The 16,391-nt window shown below is 42.9% G+C and overlaps 1 protein-coding gene across 1 annotated transcript in view; it reads left to right on the top strand.

Annotated features, from left to right (window-relative positions):
• The window catches only part of LOC310778881 (disintegrin and metalloproteinase domain-containing protein 23-like), a 34,564-nt gene that overhangs the window by 11,063 nt on the left and 7,110 nt on the right, over nt 1–16,391 (top strand). The window contains exons 4-23 of the mRNA XM_083639343.1: nt 271–334; nt 2,343–2,425; nt 2,562–2,625; nt 3,368–3,440; nt 4,155–4,222; nt 4,906–4,971; nt 5,227–5,295; nt 7,221–7,387; nt 8,199–8,283; nt 8,372–8,459; nt 8,700–8,751; nt 9,120–9,219; nt 9,326–9,397; nt 12,946–13,032; nt 13,154–13,234; nt 13,353–13,403; nt 13,552–13,615; nt 13,783–13,888; nt 14,729–14,848; nt 15,674–15,842. Coding sequence (XP_083495469.1) covers nt 271–334; nt 2,343–2,425; nt 2,562–2,625; nt 3,368–3,440; nt 4,155–4,222; nt 4,906–4,971; nt 5,227–5,295; nt 7,221–7,387; nt 8,199–8,283; nt 8,372–8,459; nt 8,700–8,751; nt 9,120–9,219; nt 9,326–9,397; nt 12,946–13,032; nt 13,154–13,234; nt 13,353–13,403; nt 13,552–13,615; nt 13,783–13,888; nt 14,729–14,848; nt 15,674–15,842 — 1,729 coding nt within the window. The remainder of the gene's footprint in view (nt 1–270; nt 335–2,342; nt 2,426–2,561; nt 2,626–3,367; nt 3,441–4,154; nt 4,223–4,905; nt 4,972–5,226; nt 5,296–7,220; nt 7,388–8,198; nt 8,284–8,371; nt 8,460–8,699; nt 8,752–9,119; nt 9,220–9,325; nt 9,398–12,945; nt 13,033–13,153; nt 13,235–13,352; nt 13,404–13,551; nt 13,616–13,782; nt 13,889–14,728; nt 14,849–15,673; nt 15,843–16,391) is intronic.

A 16,391-nucleotide genomic window follows, 5' to 3' on the forward strand; every position in this document is an offset into this window, starting at 1 on the left:
GCAGGTCACGTGGCGGCTGGGTTTACCCAGGCTAAACCTGCTGTGTAGGCTAACCCAGGCACAGCGGTGATGAGTCCTCTCATTTAATTACCAAGCAAGCAGCATTCAGCAGCAGTTCAAACCACAGTGTAAAGTTTACACTGTAAAGTTGACACTGTAAACCATCAGAGGTGTGAGTCATGGCATGACTGTACTGTACTTTCTGTATTGGCTGTGATTGCATCACGTCCTGCCTCCTCCCTAACCAGCTGCAATCTCTCTCTTTTGCAGTGATTTGTTGTCTTCCGATTATGTTGAGATTCACTATGATGGAGGCAAACCTGTTCTATCAAAGGTAACATCTTTCTCCGCTTGTGACTAAGTCCAAGCTGTTTAAATACCTGTCTTGTCTCTTTGTTTGGTGGAGCCTAATTGGTTCCCTGTGGAACATGGCCTGCAGCTGGTACAAAGTGCCTTACTGTCTTTGCAGATTTCACTGTACTCAGCTGTCTCACTGCTAGGAGCTAAACTAGTCTTCTAATCTTTAACTGTTAACCATTAATAAAGGTAACAATGCCGTCAGCTAACAGGAATATTAAATGGGAGCTAACTGGAAAATTACCGGGCCGATATTGGCCTATCACAGATATATCGGCCGATATTTTTTTATTTTATTTTTAAAGTTATATAGGCAGCATTTTATATATATTTGATTATTTTTCTTAATTCAAGTTATATATATTTGTCCTATTTGTGTTTTTCTTTCTTATAGTTATTTATAATTATTAAATTCCCAGTGAAGTTTACTGTTTCAGTCCACTTGATTGTTAAACTGTAAAATATCCTGCCTCCATTACATATCTTTATCACAAGTGTTTGATATTTGAGGGGACATTGTGTATAAAGAATATCGGCAGATATATCAATATCATAATTTTTGACTCCCTATTCTCGGTATCGGCCCCAAAAATCCAGTATCGGTCGGGCCCTAGAACAAATGCATGTCAAGGTAATCTTTTTGACAAACAAGGAGAAAGAACAAAAACTATGGGAGGGAGATTGACAGCGATACTGTAGAGAGATAGATAGATATTTAGATATTTAGATGTTTAGTTAGATAGATAGATAGATAGATAGATAGGCAAACATTAATACAGACTAAAATAATATACATAAATACATACTAAGAGAGAAGGAGAGAAACTACTTGTGCAGGTTGATTGAAATATGATAGAACAGAAGCAAGAGCAGAGAAACAGAGGGGGAGAGAGAAACAGAGGTAGAGAGAAAGAGAGAGAGAGAGAATCAGAGGAAGAGAGAAACAGAGGGAGAGAGAGAGAAACAGGGAGAGAGAAACAGAGGGAGAAAGAGAGAACCAGAGGGAGAGAGAGAGAACCAGAGGGGGGGTGGAGAGAGAAACAGAAGGAGAGAGAGAGAAACAGAGGGAGAGAGAGAGAAACAGAGGGAGAGAGAGAGACAGAGAGAGAGAGAGAGAAACAGAGGGAGAGAGAGAGAGAGAGAGAGAGAGAAACAGAGGGAGAGAGAGAGAAACAGAGGGAGAGAGAGAGAGAGAGAGAGAGAGAGAGAAACAGAGGGAGAGAGAGAGAAACAGAGGGAGAGAGAGAGAGAGAGAGAGAGAGAGAGAAACAGAGGGAGAGAGAGAGAGAGATAGAGTGAGAAACAGAGAGAGAGAGAGAGAGATAAGGAAAGAGGTAGGGAAAGAGAGCTAGCTGGTGCTGCTGCTGTGCCTGCTGTTGCTGCTGATTCAGGCAGAGGGCTGGGCTGGGCACACTGTCGCTGAATCAGCAGGGCTCTGCCTCCCTGCAGCCTCCTGCTGGAACCCAGGTCACGTGACGGGGGAGAGAGAGCACTCTGCAGTAGCAATGCAGCGTGGGATGGCTGGAGTGAGTGAGCGAGTGAGAGAGAGAGAGAGAGGGAGAGAGGGAGAGAGAGAGAGGGAGAGAGAGAGAGAGAGAGAGAGAGGGAGAATGTCCTCTGCTCACCCTGGGTCTGACAGCTGAGTCACAGAGAGTGCCAGGACCTACCTTGTGATGTGTTAACGCAGCGTCTTGCCAAGCATACATCACCCCCTGCAGGAAGGAGGACATTGTCTGTAAATGTGTAAAATCGCCATCTGTGAGGATGACCGCCACAGTGTCAGAAGAAGCAGTAGCAAATTCAGTCGTCTTTCAGCTGCAGTAAAGATAAAAAAAATAAAAAAAACGGTCTCAGATTTACAACACACAGCAAGTCAAAGCTTTAATCTGACAGTATATACTTTTGTCTGTAGTGTTGTTCGTTAATGCTGCTCTGATCTGGCTCTGCTGTGACGATGCATAAGTGTGGTGCCTGTCTTCCCTCAGGGAGGGGAGCACTGTTACTACCACGGCCAGGTGAGGGGAAAGGAGAAGTCCCACGTGGCCCTATCTACCTGCAACGGCCTGCAGTAAGTGAATCGAGGAGCTCTGCACAGTCCTCTGCCGTGCTCAGAATATCTGTGATCCACTCATCTCTGCTCCTCGTCTCCTATTGACTCAGTATTGACTGGCTTCTCTCCCTCCTCTTCTCTCTTTGCCTGACAGCGGGATGTTTGACGATGGACTCTATGTGTATCTAATAGAGCCCTTACAACAGACTCATTCAATTGTAAGTGATTTCTCTCAGTCACGACCAAAATGTGTGCTACGCTAAATCGTCGCTCTCCTATTCTTGTAGCGTGTGCCGTTAAGCTATCAGTCTTGGTCTGGTGTTCTAGTGAGGATGTCCGACCTAGGACATTCCTGTTTTTAAAGGAAACAGACATTCATTATGGAAGTATGTCCGGCCGGAGTTAGCTGGCACACTTCTGTGCCTGTAGTGTACTAACATGGATTTAGGTGCTTCCTCCGCAGAGGTCGTGTTCTAAAATGGTTAATGTGGAAGTGGATTAAAGGATTATCTTTTATATGAATTGATATACTGAGGATAGAAAGCACAGATTATTAGCTCCAGATGTCTATCTAGCTATGTTAATTTTTTTCCCACTAATCATATTATTTACAATTTGTTAAGCCAAAAGCAATTGGTTTTGCGCAATTTTCCATTCTTGATTGTTTTGTGGTTGTTGGCCATTATCATTATTAGTAGTAATAGTAGTACTAGTACTAGTTATAATAGTATTATTTAAATTTTAGCTCACCAAGCCATGCTAAGTGATGTCAACATGATTTGTCCACATTAAAGTATCACAAGATTCGTGTAGTTTACTGACCACACTAAGCATCCCTCAACACTCCCCCTTCCAGTTTCTGCACCATGATGGCACATTTTCCTCTGTAACTCAACTCCTCTTCCCGCCACAGTCATCATATTTTGCATGTTAACGCTCTGTGGTGTCGCCCCCCTACAGGATACAGCCGCAAGGCCGCACACGCTAAGGAGAATGCCCACCCTTCAGTGGAACAATGATCCAGAGGATCAGGGTAAGTGTTACTGTCAGCCATCTTACATAGCCTCCTCCACATGCTCTCCACCTATGACCTGCACCACACCCAGGGCCCGTCTTATCTGTCCCGGGATGTTAAACAGAACCTCCCTTCTGTCAAAGGTCAAGTCTGTCAAAGGTCAAGTCTGTCAAAGGTCAAGTCTGTCAAAGGTCAAGGATTGCAATGCCCATCAAACCTGTGTTTTCAACAATACCATATACGTTAGATAGATTGTGTGCATCCATCTTTGTATGCATCTTTACCAATAATTGGGAGGGGGGGCTTCCAAATAGAGGTTTTAATGCAAATACCAATTTTGGAATCTGGGAACCCGTTAAAATTATAACCTGATGATAGGCCCCCTAGTCGGGTACATCATAGTGTGAGATCATCTGGTTTTGAAAATGCCTAAGGAATTAACAGTGATGTACTTCATAGTGTTTCAACATTGATGTTTTTCAGACATTGATAGATGGCAGTTAGTTTCATATTGCGTCAATTGTTGTTTTGCATAGTTCCATGAGGCATGTAGTACCTCATGGGAAGTTCAGTAAACCATTTGTGCATTCCTGGAAAAGTTTACCAGGAAAACATGTCCCTATGGGCTTGAACTCCGGCTTGAGATGCCGGTAAGGGCCTATCCTGTTGTACATATTTCAGTGGGAGTGACAGCATTTTCCTCTGTCTTTCTGTCCTTGCCTGTGTCCACAGTGGAGGAGGAGCAGCTGCTCTCAGAGCTGGATGACTTGTCCTGGCTGAAGCGCAGGAAAAAGAGAGCTGTAAGTCTCTGACCTCACTCACCGCTCTCTTAAGTAACGCAGCCTAGGTTCACTCACCCTTGCTTGGTTACACAGTGAGTTAAATAAATTAACGGTACTATCCAGGGTTTAAATGTAGCCGCCGCCTCACAGCTAGAAGGTCCTGGGTTCGATTTCCACCTGGGATGCTGTGAGCGCTGAAGGAGTGTGTGCCCGTCCGCATGTCCTCGCGTGCCCACCGCCTGGGTGGGGTCGTCAAAAAAGGCCTTTCTGTGTGGAGTTTGCATGTTCTCCCCGTGCCCCCTTGGGGTTTCCTTCATATAGGAACCCCTCACCAAAACATGCAATATCCTGGTCGCTGAAGTGGTGCTCTGGTCGTTCTGAGCGCCTGTTCAGAGGGAGGGGAACTCGTTGGAATAGCGTGATCCTCCCACGTGCTATGATCTACCGGTGAAGCTTCCCCTGTCAGGTGAAAAGAAGCGGCTGGCTAACTGCCCATGTCTCGGAGGAAGCATGGAGCCAGTTTCGGCTCTCCCCAGGTCGGCAGAGGGTGGAGTAGCAACCAGGATAAATAAATTAAAATTAGCACTAATGGGGGATAAAAATGTGATAAAAAAATTGTGGGGGAAAAGCTTGTGGTCATTCTGGTACAAAGTGTTGCACAAGGCTGTCGTTTGTTGATCGTGTCTGGGTTTGTTTTGCAGATGCCTCGCAACATATTTGAGGAGATGAAGTACTTGGAGATCATGATTGTCAGTGACCACAGTATGGTATGAGCAACCACAACAGGAAATGTCTGTGGCCAGTTTGGACTTATTTTATAAATGTCAATAAATTCGCAAGTGCCAGTTTCAATATTCATATAAATATTTAAATACTACAACACTCTGCTTCTTCTTCTCTCTCTGTCACTTTTGCCCACCAGAGGGAGCAGTGCCCCTGAATGTAACATCTCGACCATTTGGAGAAGGCACCGTCAAAACACTGCAGTGTTGTTCATCTTTGTCTTTGTTCTTTTTCTGCAGTATAAACGCTACAGGACGAAGCAGCACACTAGGAATTTTGCCAAGTCAGTGGTTAACCTGGTGGATGCTGTGAGTAAGCTCTTCACTTGCCATTTCAGAAATGTCTACTATGTGCTTCACCCCATTTCAGAAAGAACATGCAGAAAATGTGTTTTCAGGCTTCTCCCCTCGTATAGCAGAATCCAAAATACACCTGAATCTTTGCTTTGACCTCACAAGTTTGAATATTACTATTTATTTAGAATAAATGAGAACAGGGCAGTGTACTTGTTGCATACCTACATAAAACATGGCTGTGGACTAGGGCTGGGCAATATATTGATAATATTATATCGATATTGTGATATGAGAGTAGATATTGTCTTATTACATTTTGGATATGGTCAGTTTTAAAGGTAGGTTTTAAAGGCTACATTACAGTAAAGTGATTTTATGAACTTACCAGACTGTTCTGACACTGTTCTATTATTTGCCTTTACCCTATTTGATTTTGTGCATATCGCCCAGCCCTCCTGTGGACACTGATATCCTCCAAATATTTCATTACATTGTGTGCCCATTGATATATTAAGATGCGGCTGAGCACCTCCTCATGTGTCACACTTAGAGTCCATTCCTTGCACCCTGAGTTGGCCCCGTACTCATCTCTGTGCTGCTCTGAGTTTGTCTCAGAGTCATTACTGTGCTGCTCTGAGTCTGTCTCAGAGTCATTACTGTGCTGCTCTGAGTCTGTCTCAGAGTCATTACTGTGCTGCTCTGAGTCTGTCTCAGAGTCATTACTGTGCTGCTCTGAGTCTGTCTCAGAGTCATTACTGTGCTGCTCTGAGTCTGTCTCAGAGTCATTACTGTTCTGCTCTGAGTCTGTCTCAGAGTCATTACTGTGCTGCTCCGAGTCTGTCTCAGAGTCATCATTACTGTGCTGCTCTGAGTCTGTCTCAGAGTCATTACTGTGCTGCTCCGAGTCTGTCTCAGAGTCATTACTGTGCTGCTCCGAGTCTGTCTCAGAGTCATTACTGTTCTGCTCCGAGTCTGTCTCAGAGTCATTACTGTGCTGCTCCGAGTCTGTCTCAGAGTCATTACTGTTCTGCTCCGAGTCTGTCTCAGAGTCATTACTGTGCTGCTCTGAGTCTGTCTCAGAGTCATTACTGTGCTGCTCCGAGTCTGTCTCAGAGTCATTACTGTTCTGCTCCGAGTCTGTCTCAGAGTCATTACTGTGCTGCTCCGAGTCTGTCTCAGAGTCATTACTGTGCTGCTCCGAGTCTGTCTCAGAGTCATTACTGTGCTGCTCCGAGTCTGTCTCAGAGTCATTAATGTGCTGCTCTGAGTCTGTCTCAGAGTCATTACTGTGCTGCTCAGAGTCTGTCTCAGAGTCATTACTGTGCTGCTCTGAGTCTGTCTCAGAGTCATTACTGGGTTGCTGTTTGCTCTGTGTTGTTGTCACGTGAAATAACAGTGTGCTACATCCCCTCGTCCGTCTGCCTCAGACAATGCAGATTCGAATTCACACTAGGCCGGGCGATAATTCAATAATTATCATTTAGCATCTTTAAGTGGAATCATATCATGATGATATGAAGATATTTTAATATCGTGAGACATTTCTGCTGTCTAAATTGATGATGACAAGCAAATTTTACTTAGAGTGTAGTACAATTTGTTGTTGAGTGTCTAAGTCTTAGACACTCATAAAATTAGGTTTTGTAGGAATATTATTTGAATATTTCTGTTTTGTTAGACTGACACCACACCTAACTTTACCATTCAGTTCAATGATTTGATTATTTAACGCGATTTTGCATACATGAACCATATCGTGATATATTGATATCGAGCAAAAACCTGATTATTGTGATTGTGATTTCAATCATATCAGCCAGCCCTAATTCACACCCAGTGTTGTGCTCCTGTCCCCGTGCTGTTGCTTCTCTCTCTCTCTCTCTCTCTCTCTCTCTCTTTCCTTATTCCTTCCATTCATTACATGCTTCACATGGCAGATCTTCAAAGAGCATCTGCATACACGCGTGGTGCTGGTCGCTGTGGAGATCTGGACAGACAAGGACCAGATCCCCATCAGCGTGAAGCCTCTGGAGATGCTGCGAGATTTCTCCAAGTACCGGCAGCAAAGCATCAAACACCATGCTGACGCCGTGCACCTCTTCTCGTAAGTGCAGCACGTCCCTGGCCTCGGGCCCTGGCCTGGCTGCAGCTAACCACATAAGTGCAACAGATAAGCTGTTCACTCACTGTGCACATGGCTTTCAACTGTATTATCTCCCTGTTCTATATCCATTGAACAAATTACTGACATACATCATTTACATTTTCCATCATGAATTGGATTTAGCTTGCATTCAGACTAACCTGATCATCCTTGTGTTCCTTTTTGTGTTATTGATAAGCCTGTCACGATAACTACTGTTTGTTGGTCGATATATTGTCCCAGAAATCATTGAGTTAAACTTTTGTTTTTTCATTTTAAGACAAATGATTGCCACTGATATAATGATCAAATATAATTGCATAATAATCCAAGTGCACCCTTTCAAATAGCGATGAACTTTTTAACTCTTAACCTTCTAGACCCCAGTAATTCTAGATTATTGCTATATCTAATATAGAAAAAAAAGACAGTTCTCGAGTAACATGCTATCTTCACCTGGTTCACTATGTGCGTGCGTGTGTGTGTGTGTGTGTGTGTGTGTGCTCGTGCGTGTGTGTGTGTGTGTGTGTGTGTGTGAGCAGACGAGAGGACAGAAGCAGTGCGGCCAGAAACAACAGCAAAATATGTCTCAGCGTAGTTTTTTCTTATGTAAACAAACATGTCAACACAATGGGCAATTATTGAGGCGTGAAGGGGAAAGAAGATTATGATCATGCCCACATAGCTTATGAGAAGTCGATTAATTTATTATTGTGACAGGCCTAGTTATCGCTCATTTCTGCCCTTTTCTTTATCTTCCAACATCCTGTAGAAATGTGACCTTCCACTACCGCAGAGGCAGCGCCGCCTACTTCGGGGGCATGTGTTCAGTGAGCCGTGGAGTAGGGGTGAACGAGGTCAGATTTGCCCACTGATGTCCAGTATCACGCTGTTCATGTAAGCAGAGTGTGAGTGCAGGTGATAATAGTCTGTGGTCTCCAACAGTACGGCACCACCTGGTCCATGGCAGTGTCTCTGTCCCAGAGCCTGGCGCAGAACCTGGGGATCCAGTGGGACCCGGCGTCCAAGAGAAGTATACATACAACACACGCCCTCGCCTCTGACTCACTGCTATATGGGCTTTAGGGAGGGCAGAGTTATGTAGGAGTGTAGTACTGTAGGAGTCAAAATTTCACAGTCTAGTGTTACAGTGCTTAAAAGAGACACTACTATAGGATATTTTCTTTTTTTTTGTATTCCTTCGAGCACGGTTAAATCTCTCTGTCCCTCTCTCTTTCTTTCTCTCCTATCTCTCTCACTCGTTCATTTTCAGAGGAGTGTGGTTGCACTGATTCCTGGGTGGGCTGCATAATGGAGGACACCGGGTAATGTCCAACATCCATCCCTCTCTCTCTCCCTCCCTTCAGAAACACACACACACACACACGGCTTGAAGGTTGTACTGTAAAAAACAAACAAACAAACAAACAAACAAACAAACAAACAAACAAACAAAAACTATCCAAAATGTTGGACAAGTGTTGCAACTCATGAAATTTAGGGCCATATGAAATCTGTATCCCCCCACTCTCATGTTGAAATACGTATGTTGGAAGTCATCATGAGGAAAAATGCTCATCACAGACTGCATCACATGGGACAAGCAAGCATGGAATCATGCTTCCATTCTGAGTGGGCGGAGCTTACACTGCTGCTTGCTTGATTATGAAACACGTATCCTCTCCTTCCGCAGGGTCCAACACCCACGGAGGTTCTCCAAGTGTAGCATCTCGGACTACAAAGAGTTCCTCTTGAAAGGCGGAGGGTCCTGTCTCTTTAACAGGCCGACCAAGGTTAGACCAGACGCTCACAATACTGCATCGCTGTTCACATGTCACAACTGTCATACGGCAGACATGCTCAGCGAATCCTCTTCACCCTCATCACTTCTCTTGGCAGCTCTTTGAGTCGACAGAATGTGGGAATGGATTTGTGGAAGTGGGAGAGGAGTGCGACTGCGGAGCAAGAGCGGTGAGTTTTATCTCATTTCGCTCAGTTCTTTTTAAACGGCGTTGACATGTTCAGATGGATGAAGTCCTTCACATGTTTGTTTTTAAACGGCGTTGACATGTTCAGATGGATGAAGACCTTCACCTGTTTGTTTTAAATGGTGTTGACATGTTCAGATGGATGAAGTCCTTCACATGTTTGTTTTAAATAGTGTTGACATGTTCAGATGGATGAAGTCCTTCACATGTTTGTTTTAAATAGTGTTGACATGTTCAGATGGATGAAGTCCTTCACATGTTTGTTTTAAATGGTGTTGACATGTTCAGATGGATGAAGACCTTCACCTGTTTGTTTTAAATGGTGTTGACATGTTCAGATGGATGAAGACCTTCACATGTTTGTTTTAAATAGTGTTGACATGTTCAGATGGATGAAGTCCTTCACATGTTTGTTTTAAATGATGTTGACATGTTCAGATGGATGAAGACCTTCACCTGTTTGTTTTAAATGGTGTTGACATGTTCAGATGGATGAAGACCTTCACCTGTTTGTTTTAAATGGTGTTGACATGTTCAGATGGATGAAGACCTTCACATGTTTGTTTTAAATAGTGTTGACATGTTCAGATGGATGAAGTCCTTCACATGTTTGTTTTAAATGATGTTGACATGTTCAGATGGATGAAGACCTTCACCTGTTTGTTTTAAATGGTGTTGACATGTTCAGATGGATGAAGACCTTCACCTGTTTGTTTTAAATGGTGTTGACATGTTCAGATGGATGAAGACCTTCACCTGTTTGTTTTAAATGGTGTTGACATGTTCAGATGGATGAAGTCCTTCACATGTTTGTTTTTAAATGGTGTTGACATGTTCAGATGGATGAAGACCTTCACCTGTTTGTTTTAAATGGTGTTGACATGTTCAGATGGATGAAGACCTTCACCTGTTTGTTTTAAATAGTGTTGACATGTTCAGATGGATGAAGTCCTTCACATGTTTGTTTTAAATGGTGTTGACATGTTCAGATGGATGAAGACCTTCACCTGTTTGTTTTAAATGGTGTTGACATGTTCAGATGGATGAAGTCCTTCACATGTTTGTTTTAAATGGTGTTGACATGTTCAGATGGATGAAGTCCTTCACATGTTTGTTTTAAATGGTGTTGACATGTTCAGATGGATGAAGACCTTCACCTGTTTGTTTTAAATGGTGTTGACATGTTCAGATGGATGAAGACCTTCACATGTTTGTTTTAAATGGTGTTGACATGTTCAGATGGATGAAGACCTTCACATGTTTGTTTTAAATGGTGTTGACATGTTCAGATGGATGAAGTCCTTCACATGTTTGTTTTAAATGGTGTTGACATGTTCAGATGGATGAAGTCCTTCACATGTTTGTTTTTAAATGGTGTTGACATGTTCAGATGGATGAAGTCCTTCACCTGTTTGTTTTAAATGGTGTTGACATGTTCAGATGGATGAAGTCCTTCACCTGTTTGTTTTAAATGGTGTTGACATGTTCAGATGGATGAAGTCCTTCACATGTTTGTTTTAAATGGTGTTGACATGTTCAGATGGATGAAGTCCTTCACATGTTTGTTTTAAATGGTGTTGACATGTTCAGATGGATGAAGTCCTTCACATGTTTGTTTTTAAATGGTGTTGACATGTTCAGATGGATGAAGACCTTCACATGTTTGTTTTTAAACGGCGTTGACATGTTCAGATGGATGAAGACCTTCACCTGTTTGTTTTAAATGGTGTTGACATGTTCAGATGGATGAAGACCTTCACCTGTTTGTTTTAAATGGTGTTGACATGTTCAGATGGATGAAGACCTTCACATGTTTGTTTTAAATGGTGTTGACATGTTCAGATGGATGAAGTCCTTCACATGTTTGTTTTTAAATGGTGTTGACATGTTCAGATGGATGAAGACCTTCACATGTTTGTTTTTAAACGGCGTTGACATGTTCAGATGGATGAAGACCTTCACCTGTTTGTTTTAAATGGTGTTGACATGTTCAGATGGATGAAGACCTTCACATGTTTGTTTTAAATGGTGTTGACATGTTCAGATGGATGAAGACCTTCACATGTTTGTTTTAAATGATGTTGACATGTTCAGATGGATGAAGTCCTTCACCTGTTTGTTTTAAATGGTGTTGACATGTTCAGATGGATGAAGACCTTCACATGTTTGTTTTAAATGGTGTTGACATGTTCAGATGGATGAAGACCTTCACATGTTTGTTTTAAATGGTGTTGACATGTTCAGATGGATGAAGTCCTTCACCTGTTTGTTTTAAATAGTGTTGACATGTTCAGATGGATGAAGACCTTCACCTGTTTGTTTTAAATGGTGTTGACATGTTCAGATGGATGAAGTCCTTCACATGTTTGTTTTAAATGGTGTTGACATGTTCAGATGGATGAAGACCTTCACCTGTTTGTTTTAAATAGTGTTGACATGTTCAGATGGATGAAGTCCTTCACATGTTTGTTTTAAATGGTGTTGACATGTTCAGATGGATGAAGACCTTCACATGTTTGTTTTAAATGGTGTTGACATGTTCAGATGGATGAAGACCTTCACATGTTTGTTTTAAATGGTGTTGACATGTTCAGATGGATGAAGACCTTCACATGTTTGTTTTAAATGGTGTTGACATGTTCAGATGGATGAAGTCCTTCACATGTTTGTTTTAAATGGTGTTGACATGTTCAGATGGATGAAGTCCTTCACATGTTTGTTTTTAAACGGCGTTGACATGTTCAGATGGATGAAGACCTTCACCTGTTTGTTTTAAATGGTGTTGACATGTTCAGATGGATGAAGACCTTCACCTGTTTGTTTTAAATGGTGTTGACATGTTCAGATGGATGAAGACCTTCACATGTTTGTTTTAAATGGTGTTGACATGTTCAGATGGATGAAGACCTTCACATGTTTGTTTTAAATGGTGTTGACATGTTCAGATGGATGAAGTCCTTCACATGTTTGTTTTAAATGGTGTTGACATGTTCAGATGGATGAAGACCTTCACATGTTTGTTTTAAATGGTGTTGACATGTTCAGATGGATGAAGTCCTTCACATGTTTGTTTTTAAATGGTGTTGACATGTTCAGATGGATGAAGACCTTCACCTGTTTGTTTTAAATGGTGTTGACATGTTCAGATGGATGAAGACCTTCACCTGTTTGTTTTGAAATGGTGTTGACATGTTCAGATGGATGAAGTCCTTCACCTGTTTGTTTTAAATGGTGTTGACATGTTCAGATGGATGAAGACCTTCACCTGTTTGTTTTGAAATGGTGTTGACATGTTCAGATGGATGAAGTCCTTCACATGTTTGTTTTAAATGGTGTTGACATGTTCAGATGGATGAAGACCTTCACCTGTTTGTTTTAAATGGTGTTGACATGTTCAGATGGATAAAGACCTTCACCTGTTTGTTTTTAAATGGTGTTGACATGTTCAGATGGATGAAGTCCTTCACCTGTTTGTTTTAAATGGTGTTGACATGTTCAGATGGATGAAGACCTTCACCTGTTTGTTTTCAGGAGTGCTACAAGGAATGCTGCAAGAAGTGCTCACTGGCCAATGGGGCGCACTGCGCTGATGGCCCATGCTGCAATAACACCTGCCTGGTATGAGCTTATCAGTGGCTTACTCTTGATGTACGACTGTGCAAAAAACACAAAATATAAGTTCCAGATCTACTTCTGAAATGTTAATTTACGCTCCTGTCTTCTCTCCGTTCCTTGCCAGTTCTACCCACGGGGTTACAGCTGCCGCTACGCTGTGAACGACTGTGATATCTCAGAGACCTGCTCTGGGGACTCTGGACAGGTGTTCTTGTGTCGCACTTATTTCATGTTTTTTCCTCAAACCCTTAATCTATCATTCTTTGCATATTCAAGATATTGGACATGGTTGAGAAGAAATCTTCCTGTGTCATTCTTTGCAGTGCCCACCCAACCTCCACAAACAAGACGGTTACCTCTGCCACCTCAACCAGGTGGGATAGACTGATAACCTTGTATCTGTCCACAAGGAGCAGTTATGCAGTAACTTGGGAGCAGTGGAGGAAGAATGGAAGAATGAGTTTTATTCTCTCTCTCTCTCTCTCTCCCTCTCTCTCTCTCTCTCTCTCTCTCTCTGTGCAGGGTCGCTGCTACAGTGGAGAGTGCAAGACCAGAGAGAACCAGTGCAAATACATCTGGGGGTCAAGTAGGTTTAATACACTTTATGTTCACACATCACTCTCATTACAGTGCAAAGAGTGTAATTGTATCACTCTTCCACCGAAATAGAAAGGGAGCCTTGGCTCTGAAGGCATATGTTCTGTAATCGACCCCTCTTCCCTTCTCGTCTCTCTCCTGTTGTCCTCTGTGCAGAGGCAGGAGGCTCAGAGAAGTTCTGCTATGAGAAGCTAAATACAGAGGGGACAGAGAAGGGCAACTGCGGAAAGGATGGCGAGAAATGGATCCAGTGTAGCAAACAGTGAGTCACAGATGATGGAAAGTCGCGGACAAAATGACTGTGAGTCATCTGTGGAAGCTCGGGAATGGGGGGATCTCCGTCCGGCCGTTGACGTGTATTTCTGGAGCTTGCAGCATAAAGAGGGTGGAGCAGGTGGAGTCATGGAGGGCGAATCCCACAACTGCAACAAATGCCAACTTATAATGCCTTGCCAGTCATAAAGTGCACCCAAGTGTAGCCCGGAGCCATTGTCATTGCCAAGAACAGGGTGATGCATTGCAGACACGCCCCATTACATGCACCGAAATTCACGCAGATATCTTCCTAATGGCACAATTACTAAAAGAAAATCTCCATGGGGGAAACACTGGCAGAAATGAAATGAGCTATTATGACTATAAATTCTTGGAGAAAAATACATTGACTATATCTGACATAGAGGATGCTGGGCATTGGTTCAACTCACTGAGTGATTTTGCAGACTGCCAGTAGAGGGCAATAGAGCGAGTATCTCTCACAGAAACAGATTTGTCTCAACAGCAAAGGCCAGTTGTTTAGGATGTCTACCATTGGAAACATATTTCACATCACTAGGTAGCAAACAGAATTCACCCAGTTACTTTGTTAATTTACAAATCTTTCATAATGTATCACCCTTCAATTAAAAATTTCAAATGTTTCGGTCCTCTCCTCTGCCTTTTGTGTGACTTATGGCCACTGGAAGAGGTTCTTTTGTGAGGCACACACCAGAATGAGGACTACCATTTTTCATAATGTTAGATATATTTGCAGAATCTTTGTGTAGTTGTAAAGAAATTGTGTACATGTAGCCTACACAATTTTCTCTGCTTGTCTTTGCAGTGATGTGTTCTGTGGGTTCCTTCTGTGTTCAAACATTGGCCGCACCCCACGCATTGGACTGATGAAGGGAGAGATCACCCCCACCTCCTTCAACCATCAAGGCAGGCTGATAGACTGCAGGTAAACACACCTGTCCACCATGTTACAGCACTTGGCCATGTCCTGGAAAGACTACAGTCAATACTCCCCTCCCTCCTCTTGTGTGTTGGTCCACCCGTATGACTCTTTATTCCCTCTTTCTCTATTTTCTTTTCCAGTGGTGGGTTGAGTACTGAAAATCTATACTCAAGTAAAATCCTATAATAAGAATGTGAAGTGTCTGTGAGTGAGCAGAATTGTGTTCTATGCCATTTTATGTGCGATCGGGCTGAATCTTTCAGGAAGTGTAAAGAGCACGGAGCCAGACCTTTTTAATTAGCTAATTACCTAATGATTGCCCTAATTACCTAATGATGTGATGTCACTCGAGCAATGATGATATCATCTGGTGACATAATCACTGAGGACATGGCTTCTTCTTCGAATGGCTTTCCAGCAGACTGGATGCCCGACACTGATGACATCATCATTGAGTGCTTGAGTGACATCACTACTGGTGACATCACCAATCTATAGAGAGCCAAAGTGAATGTCACTTCCTGCTTCAGTATGGTACCAGAGATTTTCATCCGCCATTTATTTTCCCATAGACATCCGTGGGCCCGATGTGATATCGTTTCATGGGGCCCGAAATCCCTGGCTACGGCCCTGAGTAGAAGTACAGTTTAAATAAAATAACATGAAGAGTACTCGTTCAGTTGTTAAAAAACTAAAGACAAACACTCATGTGTGTAACTTGTAACATGTTACTACCTACCCCTGCTCTTTTCACTTTTGTCGCCTCTCTGCTCTGTCCTTCTCTTTTTTCCTACCCTCCAACTCTCCACTGTCCCGCCCTTCCCACAGTGGTGGCCATGTTCTTTTGGATGATGAGACTGACTTAGGCTACGTGGAGGATGGGGCTCCCTGTGGGCCGTCAATGATGTGCCTTGACCACAAGTGTCTGCCCATCCACTCGCTCAACATGAGCACCTGCCCCAGTGGACCTAATGGACAGGTGTGCTCTGCCCATGGGGTGAGTCCTGCTATATTCCTTTCTGTCAGTCCTGGTATACACATACTGTAGACCAGAGGTTCTCAAATGTTTTTCATGCCAAGGACCCCTTACAAGATAGAAAATCCTACCCGGGACCCCCTCATTCTGATTTGTGATTTTGGGCTAAGCTTAATTGTTTCCAGGTAACGTGCTTGACTTTTAAATTGGTAGGTTTGTTAGATTAGAATGTAATCCATGAACCATTTTAGATTTAAAGCATAACATATTTCCGTTGAACTATGAAGCTTTTGCAACAACAACAAAACATTTTATTTTTATTTGCCTGAAAACTTTTCGCGGACCCCCTGGCAAAGTGCCACGGACCCCTGGGGGTCCCCGGACCCCCATTTGAGAACCACTGCTGTAGGCTACACACAAATAGACACCAATTAATGTATGAGCATAATTGCTCCGTCTTGGAGCTTGAATGTTAAGTGATACACAGAGCAACTTCTTGGGCAACTCTGAGGTGCAACAGTGCCGATGGAGTTTCCTAAACAGTGTTGCTTTAGCCACCTGCAAAATGGA

This window comes from Poromitra crassiceps (assembly GCF_964638095.1).
Source record: "Poromitra crassiceps genome assembly, chromosome: 6".
In the NCBI taxonomy this organism is placed as follows: domain Eukaryota; kingdom Metazoa; phylum Chordata; class Actinopteri; order Beryciformes; family Melamphaidae; genus Poromitra; species Poromitra crassiceps.